This window comes from Cibotium barometz, chromosome 28 (assembly GCF_041138505.1).
Source record: "Cibotium barometz isolate CiBa-2024 chromosome 28, ASM4113850v1, whole genome shotgun sequence".
Classification (NCBI taxonomy): Eukaryota; Viridiplantae; Streptophyta; class Polypodiopsida; order Cyatheales; family Cibotiaceae; genus Cibotium; species Cibotium barometz.
Window position 1 is genome coordinate 3,971,765 of NC_141073.1, and position 26,397 is coordinate 3,998,161.

The 26,397-nt window shown below is 43.4% G+C and overlaps 1 protein-coding gene across 1 annotated transcript; it reads right to left on the bottom strand.

Annotated features, from left to right (window-relative positions):
* Positions 1 to 1,837: 1,837 nt before the first annotated feature.
* LOC147622396 (filament-like plant protein 7) lies at positions 1,838 to 24,999 on the bottom strand. The gene is made up of 6 exons (XM_086821946.1): positions 24,033 to 24,999; positions 23,742 to 23,853; positions 23,006 to 23,153; positions 19,834 to 22,423; positions 19,611 to 19,695; positions 1,838 to 2,900 (listed from the first exon to the last, which is right to left on the bottom strand). The coding sequence occupies exons 2-6, from the start codon at positions 23,829 to 23,831 to the stop codon at positions 2,250 to 2,252; spliced, it is 3,564 nt and encodes a 1,187-aa protein (XP_086678072.1). The 5' UTR covers positions 23,832 to 23,853; positions 24,033 to 24,999; the 3' UTR covers positions 1,838 to 2,249.
* Positions 25,000 to 26,397: the final 1,398 nt, after the last annotated feature.

Sequence of the window (26,397 nt, forward strand, 5' to 3'; positions counted from 1 at the left end):
CAAACAACCATCACTTGATATTTGCCTTTGGGAGAGACATTCATTCTTACTAGGCTTTTGCCTAATTGTTTGGTGTATTTGCTTTTAGGGTCTCTCAAAGTTGAAGTTAGAGCCTAAACCAATCAAATTTGGGCCAAAAACAAAGAGATGGTACAGGAAAGTGAAGCAGATAAACTATACTTTTGTTGCCTTTATTGAGAATCTAGTTGGCACTAGACCCACAGTTAAAATCTGGTCCAAGAAAGGTGACGTGTTGAAAAAACAAGCACCCAGTGAAGGCTATAGTTGAAGCATGTTTTCAGCTTGGATATCAGATATCTTAGAAAAAATCTTCCTTTGTAATTGAGGATGATAGATGGGATCTGATCTGCAATTTTGTTAATATTGTTTAAATGATAAATTAGCTGTTGTAATGATGATAAGATGTAATGCTTTTTGATTACATACATACATACATACATATATATATATATATATATATATATAAAGCATGCATGACCATAGCAAAGCACATGGCATACACACACTAAGTCTTATATATATAATTTAAACATTTTGCCTACGTCATCCACCATTGCCTCCCACTCCACAACCCTTACCTTCCCCGCTCACAAAGTCCCTTCCTCCACGGGTTTCTTATCTTCAACGCTCCTACCTTCCTCCATGGCTACCTATCCTCCGTGAGAGAGAGAGAGAGAGAGAGAGGGGCTATGAGTAGCCTGTAGAGAGAGAAAGGGTTTTGTCACCTCTTCTCCTTTGCTATATATAGTGTTCGACAAGAATGTCTGATAGACCACTGTATCAAGCAGTAATTTGCATCAAAGAGGGAGAACATCACATGTCCATCATGCTTTTCAATCCAGATAATTACGAATATCAATACTCTGCTTTCTTCTAAATGAAATGTGCTTATACCTTTTTCCTTTCTTACATCCTCTTTCCAATGAGGAATAGCCAACAAAGAAAACTTTTGTGAGAAATTCTTTATCAATATCAATAATAACATCTACTAATACTAATATTGTCACAATCAAATTGAATCAAAAACTTTGAAGTTGACATTCGATTGTTTCTTCATATCATCAACATTTGATAATTTGTTAGGTATACCTTTGAAGCTGACATTGGATTGTTTTGTACTATCAACATTTGATAACTTCTTAGGCATGGCTCGACTCTTCTTTGGTTTATTACTTACAATTACAATTGGCTTCATGTCCCCGTTTCTCTTGCTCTCTCCTTCCTTTTTTTTCCTTTTTGGCATTGTCCGGGAACGTAATGAATATATAAGTTTTATGAGATTTATTCAGCCCCCTTTTCTCTCTCTCTCTCCCTCTTCTCTCGACCTGTAGCGTACGCTTGCGAATGGCAAAATTTGTTCCTTAGCTATGTAGAGAGAGGAGCTATGAGCAGCCTGCAGAAAGGGAAAGAAGATGTGCGTGACAGGAAGGTTGCACGCTTGCGAATGGCAAAATTTGTTCCTTAGCTTTTTTTTTCAACCCAGTTTTAAAAATATATATACATATACGACATACTCAATTGTGTGCTGTGATTTTTCTTCTAACAGTAGAGGCATTAGTTAGCACACCACCCTCACGACCTATAACCGTTAATGGTTTGATTTTTTTCTTGATCTGATACATGACGGACCATTGGCATAGACTTGAAAATAGAACAGGATGCTCCAAGGATGATCAGCCGCAAAATGAACATCAAGGACGAGGAAATGGCGGTAAGAAGTCATCTCAATGAGGATATTCACCTAAATTGCGTGAAGGTTGCTGGTCCAAAACATTTCTCATGTTTCCAAATGAAAATTTGCATGTACAGTGGTGTAGTGAAAAGGATAGGTTTTTTATATTTATTGAAAAGGATTTTTTGTTTAGAAAATCACATTTTGAGGAGCATTTCACTTGCATTACAAGGGTGGGTCTTGTGATGTTGGATAGAATCCTTGACTCTACAAGTTCACCTTCCTTATGATCAAGTCACCTCTAAACATTGTTCTGACATAATATCATCCTATACAAGAGTCACAGTGTGTGTGTGAGAGAGAGAGCGCGCGCAAGAGTATCTTTTTTTTCGCACATACGTGCTCTCTCCTCTCTTTCCTGTTACAAATATGAATAAAAGAACCCGCATGTCATGGCAAAACTGTGCCTTTACATAAAGAGAAACAGCATATCCTATGTAACAGTGGGAATTTTGCAAATCACGCTTGATTGCTAGACATACAATGTCTGCTTATTCTATGACCGAGACGTTTTGTTTCTTGAAAAGAATCTACTGAACCCTGTTGCATGCTTTTCCGATGATGATCCATCAGGCTTGGAGTCCCACGCTCTGCCTTTTAGGCTTAAAAACCTGGCAGGAGATCGGGCTGGAGATGTTAAGGCGAGGTCCTTTGGAGACGATGATGCCGTACGTCTCCATGATGACTCGTGGTAGTCAGGAGATACAATGCCACTGCCTCGGGATGTGTCAGGTGACAAACGGACCCCTCCATGTCTACCATCACTATGCCCCCCATATGACGCCCCCCCAAGTCTGCCATCATTATCCCCCCTCTGTGATCCATGCAGAGAGTTCGTATGCAGTCTTCCATGATCAAGACTGCTTTCTTCTTCCCCTCTTGGCTGGTGAAACCCAATAGGGCTTGTGCTTGGACTCTCCATGCCTCTTGCATACAGTGACCCATTGTTTCCACTCACACTTGGCAGCTGGTCACTCAAACTGTGGGATCTATGCTCAGTCACTGGGGATTTATATGAAGAGAATCTCAAAGCCGGAGCCCCATCCCCTTCATTCTGCACTCCTAGATCCTTTAGCTGCTTTCCTAATGCAAGAATAGTCTGCTGGCATTCTGCAAGCTTTTCCGCAGCAGCAGCAATGTCTTGTTCCTGTCACAAAAGCACAAGTAAGGTTAACTGACATAACTCGTGTTAGAAGCCAACAAAATCGTGTTTCAGGACCAACAAGCCTATCAAAAGAAGAGTTATGATGCACAAAAATATTACACTAACCATTGGTTTTGGGTCAGCACACGCCCTATCAAAAAAAGACATAACAGTTGCTTGGCAGTCTACCTTGAATCAGCAAGCAGGACAAGGTAAATTTCTAGTAAAAAGGTCTCAGCTGTTAGAAGGTCGGCATGATTAAGGCCTCGAGACAGAAACCACTGACAAGCAGTACTAATAGCCATCCTTAAGAAGCTGGCAAAGGGCCTCATCCACTTGATCTCCAAGAAAGGGGGGTGACAGACTCCAGGTACGACAGTGGCCCCCCATCAACATCCTTGCCACTACTTACAAAATCCTTGCAAAGGCGATTGATTAGTCATCGACTCCAGACCGACCTCTCCAATCTCATTCACGGCACCCAAACATGTTTTATCTGAGATGGGAGCATCCTGGATGAAATCTCCACCTTTTGGGAGAGCCACTGACTGGCTAGGACAGACGCGCTCTTTTTCAAGCATCTTTTGTTCATGAAGACGTTCATCTTCATCTGTTTAATCTTCTTCACATTCCTCGCTTTGTTCTTCATGTTCTAGATGCCGTTCTTTGACTTGGAGGTAATAGTCTTCAATTTCCAACACTGTCCTTCGCTTCCGATTCCCCATTGGATAGCAACAATTGTTGCAAAAGAACCCCAATGTTGAGGTTCTGCCAAACAATAGCCTGCAAAATTGTCGTGACCTAGATGAATCCAGGAACATGCCCAAATTCACCTTATAAGAAAGTGCAATTTATAACCTCATGGTAGTAATCCACAAGACAATAAACCATCAACTCCATCACGCGTAGTATGGACTAGATACTACGACATCCCCACTAGCGTCATCAGTGCCCAATAGTGGGTGTTGAACTTGGTATCAATATATGCGCCCACACATACACCCCACGTACCCACACACACACATACACACATAAGAGAATACATTCATACAAAGGTCTGTGTACTAAGTTCTGTCAGAGCTCCAGAGATGCAGGGCAAACTCAGCTATAATGAAGCCTAGCACTAAAGATCATAACAAATAGAAAGAATTATTACAACAAAAAGATAGTTGACAGGGCGTATGCACCACTAAAGATGAAAAGAATTAACACAATATCAACTGGCTGCAACTCGGACGAAAACTTCACAATGTGAAATTTGCATGTCCGCAAATACAGCATAAAGATATACCTAGATGAATCTAGGAACATGCCCAGATTCACCTTATAAGAAAGTGCAATTTATAACCTCATGGTAGTCATCCGCAAGACAATAAACCATCATGCATAGTATGGACTAGATACTACGACATGGTATGCCGTGAGATGATAGGTGGTGAAAGTAGTCAGGGTAGAAGTACTTGCAAAGACTAGAGGAATCTCCACTTGGGGTGCTCTCTCCATGGAGTCATGAAGTGTGTTGTTCTTCCCGAATACATAGTGGCCCGTGGGCAACCGGAGTGCAATAAGGCCATCCACTAGGTATCAAGTGCGTTGCTATTACGGGTTCTTGCCCGGAGCACAATAAACCATCCACAAAAATTCCAGCACCGCCTTCGTGGGCTGCTCCTAAGGGCTCTTGTCAGGAGCACAATAAACCATCCACAAGGGAAATAGATTCAGCACCGTCATCATGGGTCACTCCAATGTGTTCTTGCCCAAAGCAACATAAACCATCCAAGAAAGCCTTTGTGGGATGCTCCTACGGGTTCTAACCCAAAGAAAAGTAAACCATCCACAGAAAATTCAGCACAATCCTTTGATCAAAGCCTAAGCTCTGATACCACTGTAACATGTGTAGCAGAAGCTTCTTGATTGTGGTTAGGCGTCCGTTAATTGCTGATTATGGAAAGAGCAGATAGGAGCGAGAGAGAGTGTAGTTGGAGCCTACACAGTACACATGATGAGGTCCCCATCACCCACATAAGGGGGGGCCCTCCGAAGAGAGTATTAGCTTTATTGCTGCAAACTGACATGAACTACTACAATGATTGGGCAAATCTTCCCTGAACTGAGACTGAACCGAACTAGGGTTTATCAAGCGAAAAGAGAAGGCCCGTGATGCAAGGGAGCTGGCCAACTGCTCCTAGGAGCTGGCCGATTGCTCCATGACCTATAAAGAGGAAGAAAATGGATAACACATAAATAGGCTTTTCCTCAATACACTGAGATGCACAATTTCTAACAGAGGCGAGGGCGGCACCGACAAGTTCCTCGACTCTTTCACAAGAAGATGAATTTTATTGAGTATAATGGTAAACTCGATCCCATAGCTTTGTATTCTTGGATTCATCACTTTAAAGCTTAATTTGTTGCTGCTAACAAGTTGAATGTTGAAAAGGTAGTGTTAGCAAGTTGTTACATCGAGGGTGAGGCAACTTCTTCGTGGACTCTTGGGCCCAAGTAAACACCTAGTCTAGGGTTGCTCACTATAAATGGGACCAATTTGTCACCGACCTCAAGAGGTGGTTCTTACCTCTTAACTATCTTAAGCAACTTGAGAACAAGTTCACGAGATTGCACCAAAACGCATATCCAGTTCTCTAGCTTGCCAATAAGGTCACTCACTTGGCTTTGCACTTGCACAAATCTCAAGAGGGCAAGAAAGGGCAACTCACTCAAACCCAATGGGATGTGTGTATGTTTGAGCCCACGCCCTTCAAACAGGCACTAGCGCTTGCACACAACGCCGAAATGAAGCACAGCAGTAGAAAGCCCAAGATACACAGCCCAAGCTATGTCCAAGGAATCTAATGTGGATGGCAAGGGTATCCCCAAGATAGAGCACTAGTGCCTCTCGCTCCAAGAACTCGGACAACTTGCTCATACTCACTCTATACGAAAGAGCCTAGGCGGCAGACAAGACCGGTAGTATACTCAGCCAAGCTGAGCAAGCTCAATACAAAAAAGAGAGGTAATGCTACTATTGTCACAGAGTAGGGCATACTTTTGAGGCTTGTCCAAAGAAACCTCATGCCCATGCCCAGACCGCAAGCAAAACGTAGGTTTTAGGTCTATTATAGCATGGAAAAAGCAGCATGTGGCAGTTCCATGGTAAGCCAATGTTAAGAAAAGTGGTGCCAAGCGTAGCACTAGGAGATTTCTACAAAATGGATGGATCAGAGGTCCTCCATCGCCATAAGCCAATGTTGAGAGAGGTCCTCCATCACCTTAAGCCAATGTTGAGAAAAGTGGTGCCAAGCGTAGCACTAAGAGATTTCCATAAAATGGATAGATCGGTGGTCCTCCATTACTTTAAGGTTTTGGGGTTTGGATGGGGAGACCAATTTGTAGAAACCTCCAGTTAAGCAAGCATTGGTGTGAACACAACTGAAATGGGTGACCTCTCGAGACTTGGCCCCCTATCCAATTTCCAACATTGTATTAATGCCATGGGTTGAAGTGTAACCTTTGAGTCACTAAAGAAGCCAAGTTGATCCTCTAAGCCAAGAAAACATGGACAAGTTTAACCTTTGAGCTAAGAAAAAGTGGACAAGTTGGCACCAAGGGGGAGAGGGGGAGGAAGGGTGTTAAGAAAAGTGGTGCCAAGCATAGCACTAGGAGATTTCCACAAAATGGATAGATCGGAGATCCTCCATCACCTTAAGATTTTGGAGCCTCGATGACCAGATCAATTTGTGGAAACCTCCAATTAAGCACCCATTGGCATGAACACAATTGGGATGGGTGACCTCCCGAGACTTGGCTCACTACCCAATTTCCAACAGCCAAGCTCCCACACATACACCCCAAGATGCCCCTAGTTCTTTAACTCCCAATTCCACGGTTGGCGACATTGTTAGTCGGGAGCTCAAAAATAAGCAAAAGGGCACCCAAGGCTACGAGCATGCGCACAACAAGTTGCACAAGACTTTTAGCTACAGGTACCCAACCATTCGTCGCCTTGTTTGATAGCGGTAGCACGGAGAATGTGACTACGAAACAGGCCACTTGATGAGCCCATTTCCTTTTGACTTCGTAGACAAACAGGTGGAGGGATTTAGCACAAGAATGAGTACAAGTATCAAGTTTGAAGCTAAGTTGGTCATCCACGGCACGTAGCCTGTCAAGGATTTCATGGTTGCGCCTCTTATCGAAGCAGACACAATCCTAGGAAATCGTTCGTTTCACAATTTCACCCCATACATTGAGTGGGAGTGGCACACTTTTCAGATTCTTCAGAATGTGTCCAAGGCTCCTATAGTCATCAAGTGTAAGCCAAGAATATCCAACTTTCCGCTCATAAGCCATATGCAAGCTAACCAAGAGATTCGGAAAGATGTGTAGTGTGCGGAGTCAAAGGCTTCTATCACAAAAATGACAACACCGAAGGTCATCTCTGCAAATGACAAGTGATCATGTTTGGACCACCTAGCCAATAGCCAAACAAGGTTCTACATAGCCGGTTCCAAAAGATCTTCCTCTCTCTCCTAACCTCCCTCATCTAAGAGAATCCAAGGAACGTGAAGATAGACAATGCATTCAGGCAAAGAAGATGGAAGCCAAGGAACGAGCAGAAGTTCATAGAAAGGAGGCCTATGAGGTAGCAACGTGAAAGGCAGTACAAGTCCACGAAGAGCACCATGCCACATGTGTGAAAGTGTTGGACAAGTTTTTTGCCAAACAAAGGGAGAAGTTACCAGACATGATACTGTATTCATGAGATCAAGTACAAGAGTGGAAGTAGTTGTGGTGAAGAGTATGTTTGGAAAGGAGAAATACTTTGGTTAGAATGCAGAGAAGCGCCAACAACCAACCCACTCGTGCCACAAGCATTTTTGTGCATTTAAAATTGTTGTGAGCAACTACCCTGCATAGTAATTCCACGTGCCAGGCTAAGTTGATTCACACGAACGTAGTGGTCGTTAATCTCGTATTAAGGTCGCCTGATCAAACCCTCCTCTCCTCACGAAGGGCAGCTTTCCAAGGTTGACCAAGGAGTTCAGATGTCCCGTTGTTCTCAAACCGGTCTCCGAGGCCATCCCATTCATCAAGCAGGTGGCTACACCTGAGATTCAAGCACTTCTCTCCGAATCTATTGAGGATGAGGATGAGACTGACTTGAGTGTTTCAACAATTCTCCAGGTTTCCGAGGGGCCGACTGTACCAACCAACATCCAGAGGCAAAGACGCCAGTTGCAATGCTTGCAGTTACCAAGGAGATAGTGGTGGAGGTAACATGTTGGAGCTGGAGCCTAGAATCGGATCAAGAGAAAAGGTGCATCATATGCACCCGTGCTCCAAGCACGCAAGAGGGGATGTCACACGCATTCTCTCCCGAGGTGTGACGTGGATATGCTTCTACCCATTGGCCAACTCAAAGGTCGAGTGCATGGCCAAACTCATGTGACATTTATGCCAAGTCATTGTATTCTTGTCACGGCGCACCAAGTGTGAACAAGATTATTATTATTATTATCGTGTGAGCACCCTAAGGCCAGCCAACTATCCACAAAAGTCACTATAAATAGAGGGATGTGGTTGAGAGTCATCATTCATTCATCATTGAGTCCCTGAGAACTCAAGAGCTATGCTACCATTGAGTATCTCTATTCCATTGTAAAGAAGTCATGCACATGCAAACATCAATAAGCTAGGTCATCTGTTTATTTTGCATGAGGGAGAACATGTGCATGGGTTCAAGACTCTAATTAGGCATTAATCTTCAAATTTATTGCGATCAACTATTTATAAACCGCTTCTCCAAAAGCACTCATGTTACATAGAGACTAGAAAGACGATAAACGATGGTTAGCTTTCTAGGCTATAACATAATTCCAAATGATAAAATAAAAATCTCATAAAAGCAAATTTTTTATTATATCGAAGAAATCACTTCTAAAACGAAAAGAAGTCACTCAGCTATGAGTCTTTCTTTCTATTATGTATCTCTCTCTCTCTCACTCTCACTTTCATGCAACCTCAAAATATAGTCATATAACCACTTGAAATCTACTAGAAGCTATCCGGTCTATCTACCACCGTCTACGGTCCTGTCAAAATCGGCCTACATAACTTACCTCTTGCACACACCATCTAATTTGTGAAAAAACATGCTAATTTTTACATAACTAGTAGTACCTTGTACAGACCATCTATATGTTTATTCAACTCCCCCATCTATATGTTTATTTGAAACTCCTATGCCCATAAACATGACTTTTTAACATTCGCTTCACGTGAGAGTGAGAGAGAGAGAGAGCATAAAGAAGATTGCTTTGGCAGCCTGTGCTAGAACGACAAACCGGTCCAAGATAAAGATGTTGATTGATTGCTTTAAAAAGAACGATTCCAAACTTCTTCTCTTTGTGATTTCTTCTGTTTCTTTTAGATATAATACAATATCTGCTGCTATCAGTTATTTTCTTCTATTATTTGGAATTCTGTCGTTTAAGATATTGAGTCTTAGAAAGCTAACCATGGGTAACGGTCTTTCTAGTCTATGAATTTATAATTTGATGGGTTTCAAGTGATTGAGACTCAAATCGAGATCAATATTACGATTATGAAAAAGATTGAACATTACATTGTATGGCGGTGAGAGCGAGATTAAGCTCGCAAGTGTGGTTCTACTTCAAGGAAAAAACTACAACTATTATGATTAAGCTCGGGAGGGGTCGAGCGGTTGTGAGCTTGCAAGGGCAGCTTGTCTTAGTTGGATTACAAAGTGAAACTACTTTTTGCTTACTTAAATCTTCCTTCTTGGTTCTACTGAGTTCTCATATTTCTTCTATTTCATTGTGTAAGAGAATTTGATGGGTCGCAATATCACCTGTCCAAATTGGAAGACATATCTAAATTGGATGGATCTACACATCTCTCCTAAGGATGCATGATTGGAAGACACATCTGAATTGGAGCCACATGTATCACCACCGTATTGACAGTAAGGGAGGTGGTATTCCAATTTCTTTTTGCCTTCATCTCCCTGAGACCACCGCCAGTGGGCACCATTGGGAATGTGGTGCTGGCTGCTACCCACTAAATCTAAGGGGGAGCTAGAGCAACAACTACTAAAATGTTGGCTTGGGTGAATTGTCCTCTTTGAGTGGCAAGTGGGCACACATGAGACAATCAAAAGGAATCACAATTTTCCTAAATTTGTTAGGCTTCTTTTGTTGACGGTTCTTCTCCTTACACCGAGGGTATAAGCCAAAAGACAAGTCACATGCACTCCCACTATTAGTGCATTATTGTACCCTTGGAGCTAGTTTCTGGATTTTGTCCCGGTGAAAGAGATGTAATCTGTTTTGCACACAAACTTTATCCAAGAGATGTAATCTGTAAGCCACCTCATTAACCATTTTCAAGGTCAAATAAGATCCATTGACTTTTCTTATCCTCGCTACCTGAGAATCTTTAGGATTTCTCAAGTAAATTCATTGGCCTTCTTTTCCAAGACTCTAGTTGACCGCTTTTGGTTCGCATATAATTGTGCTCTATCCTGAGCACTCCAAATACTCTTTCTAGCAACCTACAATATATCTTGTTGTGGATTCAACAAGTAAACCGCAATGCCAACTCGGACTTTCTCTAATCCAATCATCCATGGGACTCTAGACTGAAATCCATACATCAACATAAAAGGGCTCATCTTAGTAGCCGAATGCTTAGCACTATTGTAAGTAAACTCTACTAACGAAAAATACACGTCCCACTATTGTAAGTAAACTCTACTAACGAAAAATACACGTCCCAGTTAAACCTCATCTCATGGAGGCACATGCACACAACATGTCCTTTGTTTGAGTCACATGCTTTGCCTATCCATCAGACTAGCAATGATTAGATGAGCTCATACTCAACTTGTGACATCCTCATAATTCGTTCCATGATCATCTTGAGTCACAGTACACACACGCATGCACAGAGCGCACAAGGAATACAGTAGACAAACTTACCTCCCAACTGTAGGCTCGCTTACTTTGTGCCACTCCCAAGCTTGGGAGAAAGGGGCATCTGCACCACCTTAGCATGCCTTCATATCTCTGGACCACCTCACAACTTATCTACCACCACGGCATGTCTCATACCAATGTGACACCAACCTAGAAGCTATGCAATCGGTTTACCCACCTTAGAGCTAGTCTACCCACACAAGGCATGATCAACACTGAATTATGAGCCCTCCTCACACTTATTAGGACTCTAGCACTATTTTTATCCTTAAACGTATGGGATGATTGTCTAGCTCTCTCAATAGCCAACAGCTTATGTGTGACGCTCCCTTGGCCCATGGGACAACCTATGACTCTCCCTTGGCCCATGGGGCAACAACCTACGCCCTGCCAAGGATGTAACACAAATTAGTATCCAATTCTTGAACACATATGCCCATGCCAGGGATGTAACACAAATAAGTGTCCAATTCTTGAACACCTCACACAAGAAATGTCCAACAAACTTGGGATCCCTATCACAAAAAATTTCAGCTAGTAAGCCGTAAAGATCAAACAACTTCTCAACAAACAATTGAGCAAGTTAGACAACTAATATTTTCTCTTTGGCCATGGGACAACAACCTATGCTCACGCCAAGGATGTAACACAAATTAGTGTCCGATTCTTGAGCACCTCACACTAGGATTGTTCAGCGAACTTGGGATCCCTATTACAAACAATTTCAACTAGTAAGCCGTAAAGGTCAAACAACTTCTCAACAAACAATTGAGCAAGCTAGACAACTAACATTTTCTCTTTGGTAGGATTCAGTATCGCATACTTGGTGAGTCCGTCACAATCAACTAAATAACATTATTTCCTCTTAATGTCCATGGTAATCCAATTACAAAATCCATAGAAATACTCGGCCATTTCTTTACAAGTATTTCCAGGGTAGTTCTAGAGGATAGCACGCCTCATATGTTTATCTTCATTGACTTGGCATTGTTATATTTTAAACATATTGTTTGAGATCAACTCTAAGCTTCAGCCCAAAGAAATTCCTTTCAACATGGCATGTACATTTCGCACTTGGATGCCACGTGGCCATATCTCTGCAGCAGGTGCAAGTCTTAGAGTGGTAATTGGCCCTTTGTGAGCCATTGTTCAAGGCAAGTCAACTAGAGATCCGCTGTAGAAGGTCATGGTCGAGTGTGCATGTCCTGCACATGAAGTCAACACATGTCCCACAAGTCTATAACCCTCTGGACTGATGCAGAGGTGTACTCGGCATTTGTTAGGCTTCCAGCCGGATGCACGAGTGCTAATTTGGATTAGGAGATGGAATTTGTAGAAGGCTATCTCATGGACAGCCATGAAAGGCTTGTCCAAGAGCCACCAAGAAGGACATGGCTAGTTATTCGCCAAGTATAGGCCTTAAGCCAACCCTATGGGGCTCCATGGAACCCTGTCGGCCAATAAGAGAACAGCATCAAGAGCAACTAATGTCACATATGGAACAAGCGCTAGCATTTAATGCTATTCGTAACTATTTGGCCTTCCTAACTCTATTTCACATAATGAAATCCATGGACGTACACCAAATAGGTGGAAGAAAACATGAGGACAAGGTCCATAAGGATTGATAAAGAAAAAGCACCATTCTTGGTCAAAAAAGCAAGAAAAAGTAAAAAGTCAAACAAGGTTGACCACGAGCCAAAGGCACCATTGGAAAGAGGAGACTAAGCCAGACCAAAAAGCTAAAAGCAACTTTCTCAAAAAGCAGCTCTAGGGCCAAAAAGCAAGGCCTTGAAATTGTAAAAGCACAAATCAAGAACTTTGGCTATTATTAATAATATTTAATAAAAAGACAAAAGCAAAGCAAAAGCATTACTTTTTGGCAAAAAGCAAGAACCTCTTCATCGCATTTCTTCGTACAAGCATGGAGATTATCTTCTTCATCATCATCTATGAACCAAATCATGGAGTTTTTCATCGCTACCCGCTGATTTTAGAGCGACTCGAGCAACTGCAGTGCCACGTCACCATCTTTCTGTGCCACTATACGGATCCGTACAACTGTACAGACTATACGGACAGAAAATTTTAGAAACCCTAAAACTGCTCAAAAACCCCTAAAAACTACTTTTTGGAGGTTTTTATCGCCCAAAAACCATTAAAACAAGTTTTATATGAGTTTTCTTACCAGAAAGAGCTAATCTAGGGTTTTCATCATCGACAAGTCTATAGGAATTGTGGAGATTATTCATGGGATGAGCGAGTGGATTTACAGCTTGGACATGGAACTTGGGCATAGAGCTTGGACATGAACATGGAACACAGAGCTTAGACATGGAGCTTGGATTTGGACTTGGATTTGGATTCATTGGACTTGGGATCATAGTAGCAACAGAACGAGAACGGGAACGGAACGAAAGCACCACCAGGGGAACGGGAACGAGAAAAAGGGGAAACGGGAACGAGGGGGAACGGAAACAGGGAACGACCTAGATAATTCCTAGAAATGACGATAATTCTTAACATATAATGCTCATTTATATAACCAAATCAGAGACACACTAAAGTCTAGTGCACCATAATTTGCATGGCTAGATACTAACACTGAATAGATCTCACAAGTCAAAATAAATTAGCCCACATCATACATGACATAAGTGACAAAAAGCACAAAATGTGGCCCACATGGCATAGCCTAGATAAAAGAAACAATCCAAGTCCAAAGTCCAAGCCTCAAGGTGACATGCAAATAGTAAGGAGATATCATGCATGGCTACTGCCAGTGATGCCATCAAGGAGACTATCATCTATGTCATCCAAGAAAGCCATATCATCAAGACTAACATCTGCAACATCCAAATCTTCAATCCCATCCTGACCAGGATCTACAAGTCCATGTGTCTCCTCATCATCCGAGGACTCCTCATCAAGCAATATCAACTTCTCTGGTTTGGGAGATGCCATATCACCAAGCAAGCACAAATTAGCACTTACAAAAATCAAGTCATTGACTTGTTTTGTCCCAAATTTGTTCCTCTTCTTGGATGCAACATGGCCGAACACACTCCATAGCTGCTCAATCGGAGAGGAGCTTGCACCTTGAGACAAGATCCTTACTGCCAATGATTGAAGCTGTGGTGTACGAGCCCCATAATCCTCCCACAATAAAGCAGCCCCTATCTTAAACCTCTCTCTCTGTGCATCAGCCGATCCAAACCTTCCTAACTTGCTGCAATAAAATCCAAGTTGGTCTTTCACCAACCTTCGTTTATCTGCATCACGAACCTGCCTAGAAAGCACTGTCTCCCAACCATCCATCACCTCATCATCGGCCTCTTGTCCACATCCTTGGAACTCGGGATCCAAGACATACGCAACAGCATGCATAGGAGAATGATAACCATTCCATCGTGCTTCACATAATTCTCGAACCTCTGCATATTTCTCATCAGACAAGCCCATTTCCCCTATTTTCTCGATCATTTCGTCAGCCCCCTCATAAACCTTGCCAATGCATGGCTCCCGTCCATCTGCAATCCGCATCAAGCGCATGATCGGCTTCATCATAGCATTGATAGTATTGACTTCATCCCAAAATGTGAAGTCTTGTATGGTTCTTGCAACCTCTATGCCGGCTCTTGACCGAGAAAGTGCCCATCCCATCCACTCATTGCATACAACCAACTGCTTCAAAGGCAATTGCACTTTGGATAACCTCTTCATCATGAGAAAGTTATAACCAAAGCGTGTCTCTGAGTACTTCAAGAGATCCTTTTTGGCCGATCTCTTGCAGAATTCATTCAAAATAAACTGATGGTTTTGAATGAAGCTTATTATCTCCTTGCCTTTTTGAATGTGTGGATCAACCCATGGCAAGCTGCCAACATCCTTCAATAAGTTGCTCAAACAATAAGCAAAGCATGGACTAAATGTGATATGCGGATACATGTCTTCAAGCTTAAGACCAACTGCTCTATTTGTTGCCTCACCATCAGCTAAGAACTGAATAACATTCTTTGGTCCAACTTTCTCAATACCTTCGGCCCACTCTTCCACAAGCTGATCTGCAGTTTTTCCAGTCCCAGAAGCATCATGTGAGGAAATGAATTGCATTCTTCCTCGAGAATAAGCAACCATGCCATGAATGGACCTTTTTCGAGTGTCACTCCAACCATCTGCAATAAGTGACACACCATTCTTTGCCCAACTTTCATGCACAGACTCTAAAGCACATTCAATTGCAGCTTTCTCCTTTTGCAACAAGGTGGTGCGTAGTGTCTCATATGAAGGAGGCTTGTATGTTGGGCCATACCGTGCAATCTCCTGGACCATTTCAATGAAATATGGAGACCTGGCAACATTGAATGCTACATGATCATGATAAAAGAACCTTGCAACAGCTGCATCTACCCTCTCTTTCTTGCGGGGATCCCAAGCTGCTCCCAAGGTTTGCTGTTTGCCGGAACTTGCACCCATAGACTGCGAATCTTGGGAAAATGCAAAGGTCCCAAGTCCTCCATACTGTTGTCCATCTCCCAAGTGTACATCTTCCCCTTGTCTACTGAAGTAAGATGCATCAATTGCCGGTTTCTTTCGTGCACATGCTTTCTCCTCTTCACTTGGGTACTTTGCCAAAAGCTCTCTACGCATTTCAGGTGTTGTCCCTGGGCATTCGTTCACTTGTGCTTTTTCATTGTTTACATGGCATAGATGTGCTCTCACACGGTTTGCTCCTCCTGACTTCTCTTTGTTACATTGCTTGCATTTCCATCGTGTTGCACCTCCCTTAGATGAATACCTTTCAACCTCGTCCAACCAAGTAGCATTCGAAGCCGATCGCTTTGAACCCGAGTAAGCCATGATTTCTACAAATTCGGGCAAAAAGTTGAATAGGCTTTCAAAGTTAACCATTACAAAGAAATGAGTCCTTTTTTTTTCTTTTGTTTAATGGGGAGAGACTGTGCAGTGTGAAGTCCAGATTGTGACATAGGTAATTTTTAAAACACCAAAAGTTCAAACAAAGAAAGAGAGAGAGAAGAAAGAGAAAAGCTTGCTGCCTTGCCTTTTAGATGAATGTAGTCACTGTGTGTACAGTGTACACTGCAAGTCTGCAAGGGCTGGGGGCCTGGCTGGGGCGACTGTACTATGTAGTACAGAACAGTACGCCGTACGGGCAGGACAGTACGGGCAATGGAGTCGTGGACAGCAACGGCGACTGGTACAGGCGTGAACTCCGAAAAGCGACGGGCGAAAGGCGTACGGGACCCGGGTGCAAATTTCTGAAAAGCGACTGGCGCAAGGCTTACGGGCTTCTATTTTTTTAAAAAAAAATCCACGTCATCAACGTTCCCACGTGGGGGAACGGCAGGCTCGCGTTCCCTCTCCCGTTTCATCTCCCGTTCCACAACTGTTCCCTGCCGTTCCACGTCTTTTCGACCACCTCAACGTTCCAGCCCCCGTTTCCAACGTTCCACTGGTTCAGGCGATGGGGGAACACGTTCCACCATTCCCAATGGGGGGAAACGGGGTTCCCCTGCTACTATGCTTGGGATCCATTGGATTTGGATATTGGATCTGGTACTAGCCCAATTAGAGATACTTCAATGTCATCCCCGTGGTGTGCTCGACATTATAGATTTTGTGCGTCAACATCGACATCGACTTGGATATCCTACATCGGCATATTTGTTTGTTTTGTATTCATTGATTGTATTGATCCTGGCCAACATGCCCGTGGATTGTTCCTGAATAAATTCTTGAAAGGGGACGGAGCCTGTTCCCCGCTCAATGTGGTGTACTGTTCAAGATCCCCATTCTCCCCTCTCTTTATATTTTTATCTCTTGGACATGTGGTTGAGTCTGTCACTGCACGCCCCACTGGGCTTACACTATTTGTTCTAATCGTGAGTAGATAAATAGGCCGACAAAAGTTGTAGCAAACCGGACAACATAGTTGAAAGGCTTGTCTAAGAGCCACCAAGAAGGCCATGGCTAGTTATAGGCCAAGTCTAGGCCTTAAGCCATCCCTATGGGGCCCCATGCAACCCTATTGGCCAGCAAGAGGACAACATCAAGAGCAACTAATGTCACATATGGAACGAGCGCTAGCATTTAATGCTATTTGTCCTAATCGTGTGCAGATAAATAAGCCAACAACAGTAGTAGCAAACCAAACAACATTGTTGGAGCCTATATAAGCCATGGGCAGCATTGTGCATAAATCATCTCATTCTCTTTGCAAGTGCTGACATCCAAGGGCTAGAACATCAAGGGGCTATCTTCAAGCTTAAGGCTATATCCAAGTCAATTCAGCCCCGATTATTTACAGCCAGCAGTCTGTCAGTCTACTCATTCAATAAAGTAAGTACACCATACAAGGTGGCGGCCGGGGCTCTTCAGAAGATATCTGGAACCCAATCTTGTGTATTTGTCTCTTGTCTCTCTCTCTCTCTTCTTGTTAACTTCTCTACATTGCGCTATTCATCGTCAAGAACAAAGGGCTAAAAGTATTTATCACAATATAATCCTTTTTGTGAGCTTCCGCATCTTATGGTGGTATCAGAGCTTTCCCTTTTGGTGAACAAATCCAGCCAAGAATATTTTATTGCTTGTGGTTGGTTTTTAGATGCCGGAAGCACTCCCCATTCTGGTGTGACTCCTACCCCTCAAAGGTTTGTTTTCAACCTCCGGAAGCAACAAAAAACGTCTACACACACATACTGGATGGTTTATTTGCGGTCAGCAAGAACCTTGACCAGTTCCAGTATGGCGACCTCCAAAGATAAGAGAGCACCAGATCCAAGAAGAGACTTATCACTTCTTCAGTGACGGCATCAAGGAGCAATGGTCTCCTTGGGGACCAGATGCAAACGACGTTCTAGGATTTTATGCTTCTTATGAAGCAATCAACAGGGAGATCAATTGCCTAAGTAAAAAGCCATGATCCAAGCCTTAGAGAAGTAACTACTGTTAGAATTTGTGCATCTCAGTGTGTTGTGTGGTGGGAACATGCCTTTTATTGGACACTTGTATTTTTTTGCTAGTCGTGGGGTAATTTACTGCTGTCGGCCAGCTACATGGGGCCAGTCGGCCAGCTCCTTGATGGCAGTCGGCCAGTTCCTTGCCTCACCTCTTCTCCACTCACTTGTTAATCCAACATTCCAATTCACAGGCACATGGGACAAGGCAAGGTGAAAAGTGTAAATCAAAGGACTATTTATCTTCACGCTAAAAGCTGTCTCAGCCAAGGGAAGGTATCCAAGTCACTTCGGTCTTGGTTATTTACAGCCACCACCAGCAGTCTATTAGTCTACTCTTTCAATAAAGCAAATACACTAGAGGGTACCCCGATCCTGTGTATTTGTCTCTCCTCTCTCTCTCTCTGCACTCTCATCTTCTCTACATTGTGCTATTCATCATCAAGAACAAAGGGCTAAAAGTATGATCCTTTTTTTAGGCTTCAGGCTTCCAAATGTTACATGACCAGATGCTCAATCCTCGATCTTCCACCAGGATGCCCAAAAAAGTATGTGTCATGATACTCAACAAGATATAACAACATGCACCATCCACATCGAGTACAAAGACCTTGCCTTTTCAAAAGAGAAATTCATTCTAAATAGAATACTCTCTCAAACCAATACTAATAAGAAGCTTGGACTATATCCCAAGTTACTAAAGAGTCTATCTCTAAAATACGAGCCCTTAAGAGAGTTATACAGGTCGGACTGAATCTCAATAAATGAAATTTTACTTAATGCATCTCCTTCTTTACTAGTAGGCCCTTTCTAATAATGTATCTCAAAGTCAAACTCTCACATAAGCTCAGTTTAACGAGCTTTTCTCTTCGTCATTTAAGAAATTATAAAAGTATCCACATAAACCACAAAAGTAGAGCCATAAAAATAATGTCTCCACCTCGTGTGTAGGCCATTTAAACTATGGATAAGATAAGATTTTTCCTACTGCCTTAGAAAAGGGCTCCACTGTTTCAACCACAAATGCCTTTTCCAAAGTCACTCAAAGGAACTCTCTCTATACTGAGTTACAACCCAACTACGGTTGAGTGATGGTCTTTAAGATCACACTTTTCTGGCTTTCTCAAGTTCTGAGTCCCATGAAGGAACATCTCTATACTTGAGTGATGGTCTTTAAGATCACACTTTCTGGCTTTCTCAAGGTCTGAGTCCCACGACGGAACACCTCTGTAATGAGTGAGCCACAATTCAACTATATAGCCTAATAATTCAGTTCACAGTAAGTAAATTGTGTAGTCTCAAGCTAGCCTCCGTATGTCCAAACAATGGGACATAAGGAGGCCAACTCATTATTGGATCAGACTAGAAGATAGAGATAGCAGCAGCAATCTCTCCCGTTGCTGATGCAAGTCAAGCTTTTATGGTAACAAGCTTCATTTCTCTAAGAGCTTGACTTCTTCTATCTCTTGGTATGAAGAGAAACAACTCCAAAAAGAAGGGAGGAGAAGTAAAAATGAGAGATGCTAACATTTGTAATCTACTGCACTTGTGATAAAAACAATATTTCTGTTAATCATAATATGAAGCCAATGAACATCAAAACTATAGGGGCAGAACCAACAAATATGGGCTTGAACCGGCCAAGAATACGAAAAAACCTTTCCCTTTCTATTGTACTCAACCTCACTGGCAGTCAAGAGCTTTGGCAAATCAAAATGGAGTAGACTTGTGAAAGGTACCTTTCTCATTTTCACGGCCAATTCATCTGCAGACAGTTCAAGTAAGTTTGGTTCATCATCTGTCATCATAACCTGTCTCCTTTCCCTGCATGAAGTAATCAAAGGACACCACTTAATTAAGGCTTTATAACCAAACCAAGGCCTAAGTTGGCTAGCCAATGCAGAGCATGATGCTCAAACACACAATGTGTTTACACAGATATATTTGACCACTTGTACTCACCTTGTGGAGCAAGATCTTCTCCCTTGAAGCTCTTGGTACATTGCTTCAATATCCTTGCGACACTGTCTCTCATCCTGGAGCTGCACTTCTAGTGAGAGAGCCTTTTCTTCAAGTTTCTTCATATCATCTTTAGCATCAGAAAGCTGGGACTCAAGCAAGATCTTTGACGAAACAAGGTCTGCCACATCAGTCACAAGGGACGTTTTGCTTTCCAGAGCTGATGTAAGACTGGATTGTAGCTCAGATGCATTGAGCGTTGACTCCTCCAGCTGAGATTTCAACGCTGCTAGATCGTCTCTCAGTAGTTTCAACTTATCATCAGCTTCCTCTTTCTCTGATCTCAGCTGGCTAAGCTGGTCTTCAAGGCTGTGAATCTTCTTCGTATGCATATCCAAACTTCTAGAGAGACTCTCTTGCTCTGAGTTTCTCATGGACTCCCCAGCAGAAATGGAAAGGGCTTCTGTCATTTTACCATTAAAGCAACTCGACTTGCACACTAATGTAGGAATGGTGGTTACAGTATCTGCTGTTTGAGAGTCAACTGGATGGACTGAGCCTTTATCCCAGTCAAGCCGCCTTCGTATGATATTAGTTTCAAGTTGCTTGTTCGGCAATGAGAATATATGACTCACCAACCAGTCCAAGGCAGATGTCATTTCTGCGAGAAAATCGATAACGTCCACTTTGCCATGCAGAACCCCATTACATAGAGTGACAAGGCTCTGGACACAGGAGTCAAACTCCGAGCTTCTCCCCTGTTTAAGAGCATCAGCATGCCCCAAAGAATAACTGCTATCTTCGATGCTATCAGCATCTGCATTTCGCACATCATAGTCTACTTGAGATAGCACTTCAATGAGACTAACCACCTTGTGCATCGCTGTGGCTAGCTCTGGACCTAAACTGTTAACTTTAACTGTGGCCAGTGGAATGTCCTGCTTAAAGGTAATCTCTTCTGATTGACAGCTAGAGAGATCACTAGGTGACCAGGCCCTTGTATCCCGCACTTCTGCTGGTTCTGTCTCAAGACACGATCTGTCAGGGCCTGCAGCTAGATCTGGAGGGTTTCTGGTTTCTGAACCTCTTACTTCATTCAAGGCAGCTCTAACTTGTTCAAGGACATCACTTAGACTTGTGGCATCCCCAGCTTGCAGTATTGTTACCAAATGTTTCTCCATGTTCAACAGAGCAGCTTTGGCCGCCAATCTTTGAAGTCTAATGGTGTTTAACTCATCCTCAGCTCCACTAAGCTTACTCTGAAGGTCATCACATAACCTGCTCGTTGACTGTGTTTTATCTACTGCTGGGAGAGCAATATTTGACTCTACTTGAGCTTCAAGAACTCCTGAGTGCTCCTGACCAGAAGTTGCTAAGCCGGTAGTGGTGTGGCTATCGGTAGGCATTGATGCTAGCTTCTCCATCTCAACAAAATCATCCATTAAGTCACAACTGGATGAATCTATCATGGTATCCGAGACTGAACTTTCCTTGTCTTTCTTGCCAAACTGAGCTAGCTCTGAAATCAGAGCGGAAGCCCATGATTCTGCACAATTGCTTTCATCCTCTGGAGCGCCATCCTCAGACACAGAGGCAACACTAGGCTCTTGGCTCGATCCAACATGTGCAGAGCCCACGAAGCCGTCAAAAGTGGAGCGTTTGGATCTGAGCAACCCATGGTAGCTCGACATGGTTGATGCATTCTCCAATTGCTCTTCTACTGAGGAGAGCTTGCGAGCGGTGCGGGCACAAAGCAATCTGGCAGCTTGAAGCTCACCATTACTCTTGTTGAGAGCCTCTTTCAGTGCCTTGTTTTCATCTGCCATAGCCAGGAGGTGCTCCCCATTTGCATCACCAGCCATCATCCATGGAGTCCCCCCCCTGTCTGGCTTCAAGGCATTAGTCTGATTTCTGCGTGAAGGCGACATCCGTCGTCCTCGCTCGATGGGCATGCTCGGCACCATCCCAAGGGCCTCTACCTCCACTCTCATCTGGGCTACGGCAGCTGGCCCTGGCAACTTCTTGCGCACAAGCAGGCGCAGGCGCTGGCACTCGGTCTCCAGCTTGGCAACCTTCTTCACATTCTCGAGATGCTGCTTGTTTGCAACCTCTGAAGCCTTCTTGTTGTATTCAAGCTCCTCATTCCTGATCTCCAGCTCTTTGCTCTGCAGGTGCAACTCATACTTCCACTTAGCCCGCTCCTTTTCTGCCAATTCTAACCTCACTTGCAGTAGTTTAACCTCCTCTTCGGCTCTACTTCTACCCTCTGCAGCTTCCTTGAAGGCTTTGACCCTCTCTTGCAGTGATTTTCCCATTGCAACCTTCTCTGCCTCTGCCTCTAGCAGCTCATTCGCCATTTGAGCCATCCTCGCCTCCATTTCATCACGCACTCCCTCCCATTCCCTTGTCTTCTTCACTGCCATCTCATGGATCTTCTGCTCCTGCTGTTCCCTTACATGCCTCAGCTGCCTCATGCACTCCTTCAATGCACCATCCAAGTGAGAAACCCGATCCTCCGTCACAAGCCTCTTCTGGGTTTCTGCATCTAGCTGTTGCCTCACGCTTGCAGTCTCGGATTCTGCTTTCTCCCAGCCTGAAATTGCAAGCTAGATGTAATCAGGGCTCAGCTAACACTCCATTGCTACAAGAACAAAATCAACAACAGGTTTGCCACACAGACGCAAAGCATGGAACATTCTACATTATCAGCAGTTTGGAAAGGAGTACAATCCAATCTCATTATAAACCATCATTCCATAGACTCTGCAAAGCATGGAACATTCCACATTATCAGCAGTTTGGAAATGAGCACAATCCAATCTCATTATAAACCATCATTCCATAGACTCTGCAGATATGTGGAAAGCCCGGAACCACAATCCTTATGTTGATCAGGCTTCATGAGGCAAACAACATTTGGATGTAGTAACGGCCCAAACTTTTCACAGGCTGATTTAAGCCGTGGAAATTGTCATTCACAGCTTACTAAAAGCCATAACCTGCATGTTTGCCTCAACATGATCAGGCCAGAAAAGCTTGGGCCACTAAGCGGCAATTGAGAGTGATCAAGATGGCATCGGGGCAGCTGAGTATGATCAAAAGGCTAAAAATTACTAGCAAGCCCCATCTTGCAGGATAAGGAGCCCTGAAATGCTTGTTAATCAAAACTAATTACCTGACACAGCCTCTTCTGCAACCTTGGCATGCTGTAGAACCGCTTCATCTTTAGCAGCGAGCTGATCAGTGAGAATTTTGAGCCTTGCCTCAGCTTGCTGTAGAGGGGTCATGCCATTAGGCTGGTCTTTGATATCTATACGTGAATCCTGCAGAGATTGAAATAGAGATCGAGTACGTCTTAAGAGGGTGTCTTATGAACTGCCAAAATGCACTCTTATATCATGTAAGCGATCATGATTCATAAACTACCCATAATGCACTTGATTTCAAAGTGCACGACTCTAAACAGCCCAAAAGAAAAATAAGCGTACCCTAATCTGCGAACTGAGCAGAACGCATTAAAGTGTGCCCTAATCTCGATAAGGATGATTATGAGTGCGCAAAATGCAGGTAAGTAATACGCTGATCTCAATGTGAGAATCACAAACTGCGCCAAGTGCATAAAATATACACTAATCTCGATGTGGGTGATAAACTGGGCAGAATGCAGTGAAGTACACCCTAATCTCAAACGCAGGGGATTACGAATTGTGCAGAAGGCAGTCGATCCGGTGGATTGAGGATGCCCCTAATGCTGGAAAGGATGACTCTGTCTCAATGTGGATGATGGTAAACTGCCCGAACTAAGAGAACCCTAACCTCAATTTGGGCGTTGGTGAGAAGCCCAAAATCCACTTGATCTCAGCACAATCTGCCCTGAATGCAGCTAAATATGGGTAAGCAAAGCCTTTTACCAGCTGTTCATTGCTCTGCTTGAATTCCAGGGCAGCGGATGCTATTTTTTCAGTGATCTTCTTCTTCCATGGCCAGCCTCTCCTCTCCATCGTGTGCAGGGGTGAAGCTCCTCTGCAAGCAAAAATAAAAAATGAAGGATGAAGCTTCTGTGTGAGCGAAAAAGTAAGACAGCAAGATTTGCTTAGAAAGGCGAGAGTGATAGCTGGAAAGCTAGTGCAGCTGGACTAATTAAAGCGGGAAACCCATTTATCAAATTACAAGGGCATTTCTTTCTGAAACTCAAGAACTACCTCAAGATTAAGAACGTCTACTAGCGCCTCATCATCGTGCTTTCCTTGCGCTGAGCTCCTGAAATCAGTACTAAGCTAGGCATGATTGCGCCTCAATTCATTGTGGCAGAGTGTGAAGCTGAAGAACACGAGAAGCTTATTATTGTGAGGTAGGCTGACTCTGAGAACCATTTCTGGAGAGCAGCCACTGAGGTAGACGGTAGCCTACCAGCTTTTCTTTGCTTTTCCAAACCAAAAATCATGATCCCATTTATGATTTTACCTGCAGCAGAGCCCTCATGGTGGAGCTTTCTAGAAAAAGAAAGCAGACTGCAGAAATCAACACAAAAGCAGAAAACAGAGCTGCAGCAGGGGGGACTTGGAAGGGTTTGTTGAGTGCACAAGAGTGGCAGGCTTTTTTTTGTGAGACTAAAGGCTTGAAACCTGGATAATACCCATTAAAAAGCCCACTTGTGGCTTGGAAGAACAGGGCATGAATGAATGCAGAGCAGGTAGAAGGGAAGCATTGAAGGTTGTTAACCTTTTGGGTTAATCGTGTGCTAATGTAAATAATGAGAGGTGAAAATTTGGGCACAGTTTGGATCAATTAAGCTTGAAGTAGAACATGATTGTGGAGTAAGATTGGAGAAAGGTAAGGTGTCAGAGGAGAGCTGGCTGATGCGTAAAGCAATGGGTAGAGGTGAAAGCAGAAGATTCAAGCAAGCAAAGAAAGGACTGGTGCTGGAATGAGGCCAGGTGGTTAGGTAGAGGAAGGAGCGGGACTCGAGTTGCCTGGAGCCATTTTGCTGCTCCTTGCTTGTTGATTATGAGGTGGCAGCCTGGCATATAACAATGACCCTAGCCGCCTACGAGTGAGAAACGGCCACAAAAGAAAGGTCAGGTCCTGAGGGTTTAAGGGTGGATTCGTGTTGAGACCAACGTTGCCCAACGACAAGCCCCCAAACGCCTGGCATATAACAATGACCCTAGCCGTCTACGAGTGAGAAAGGGCCACAAAAGAAAGGTCAGGTCCTCAGGGTTTAAGGGTGGATTTGTGTTGAGATCAACATTGCACAACTAGTGAGGCCCAATGTCATATGGTGGCCTTGAATCCCTCTTACCCCCTACTTGTGAACCCACCCCTTACACAAACACCTTCCTCCACATAGTTGCCCATAGCACACAAAACAAGCTCCAAAAGGCTTAAGGGTGGAGCCTCCGCCCCACAATGCCCTCTCTACGATGCCATATAGTGAGCTTGAATCCCTTGTATCCTCTTCTAGTGAACCCACCCTTACACAAAGACCCCTTGCAAAGGAACCATTTCATCGCATGGACTAAAGATCTTGCCTGTCAAAGCCAAAGCCAAGGGGCTTTAGAGATAAAAACGTGCCCATCAAAGCGTTGTCACTCGAGACTTTGATGATGGGAGATGACTTGTCATCTTGGATGGGCCATGCCATCCGTTCATTTGACACATCAAGGCACCCAAGCTTCTCATGTTTGAAAAAGGCTCTAAGGATATTTACACATCTACATAACTACTTGAAATTGTCAAAGAACTTGACCTTGGGAAATGGAGGAAGATTATCATCCGCAATATTATCCTTAATGTCCATGGTAATCCAATCACAAAATCTACACTGCCATTTCTTTTCAAGTATTTCTAGAGTAATTCTAGAGGATAGCACAACTCAAGGGCCCATCTTTATTGACTTGGCATTGCTAACATATTGTTTGAGATCAACTCTAAGCTACAGCCCAAAGAAATTCCTTTCATCTACACTTTAAGGAATTATCAAACCCAAATCCCATTTATATACAATGATGATCTCACAAGTAGAATTACACAAGTTATAACCTGATTTCATCTCATTTTGGGAGAAACAAAAAAATAGGTTAGCCTTCTATTTTGACTGTAGACCTCTTCTAAATCTTCTCAACACAAGTATAGGGATGTTTCTTTCTAGGAGGTCCCAAGTTCAAATCCTCGTAAGCTCCCCAGCAATATCTGGCCCTTTGCAGCCACAATTGTACCTCCTTCAGGCGAGAGACCAAGCCGCCTTTGGGTGGGCTGGGTGGGCATTCAAGTTGCTACTACGAAAGGATCCACTAAAGGGGGGGGGGGATAATATGAAACTAAAATCATGGAAAACTTAGCATGACACATTACTAAATCATAAGTGTAGCCCATGAATAGATGCATCATTGAACTAAAGGTTTAAAAACATTGAAACAACCTGCTCTCTCTCTCTCTCTCTCTCTCTCTCTCTCTCTCTCTCTCTCTCTCTCTCTCTCTCTCCTTTTGTTCTCTAAGCCTTCTTTGTGTCCTTTCCTTGATCCACTTTAGTGCTTCTCCCCTTTCCCTTATCCTTTCACTATTTTA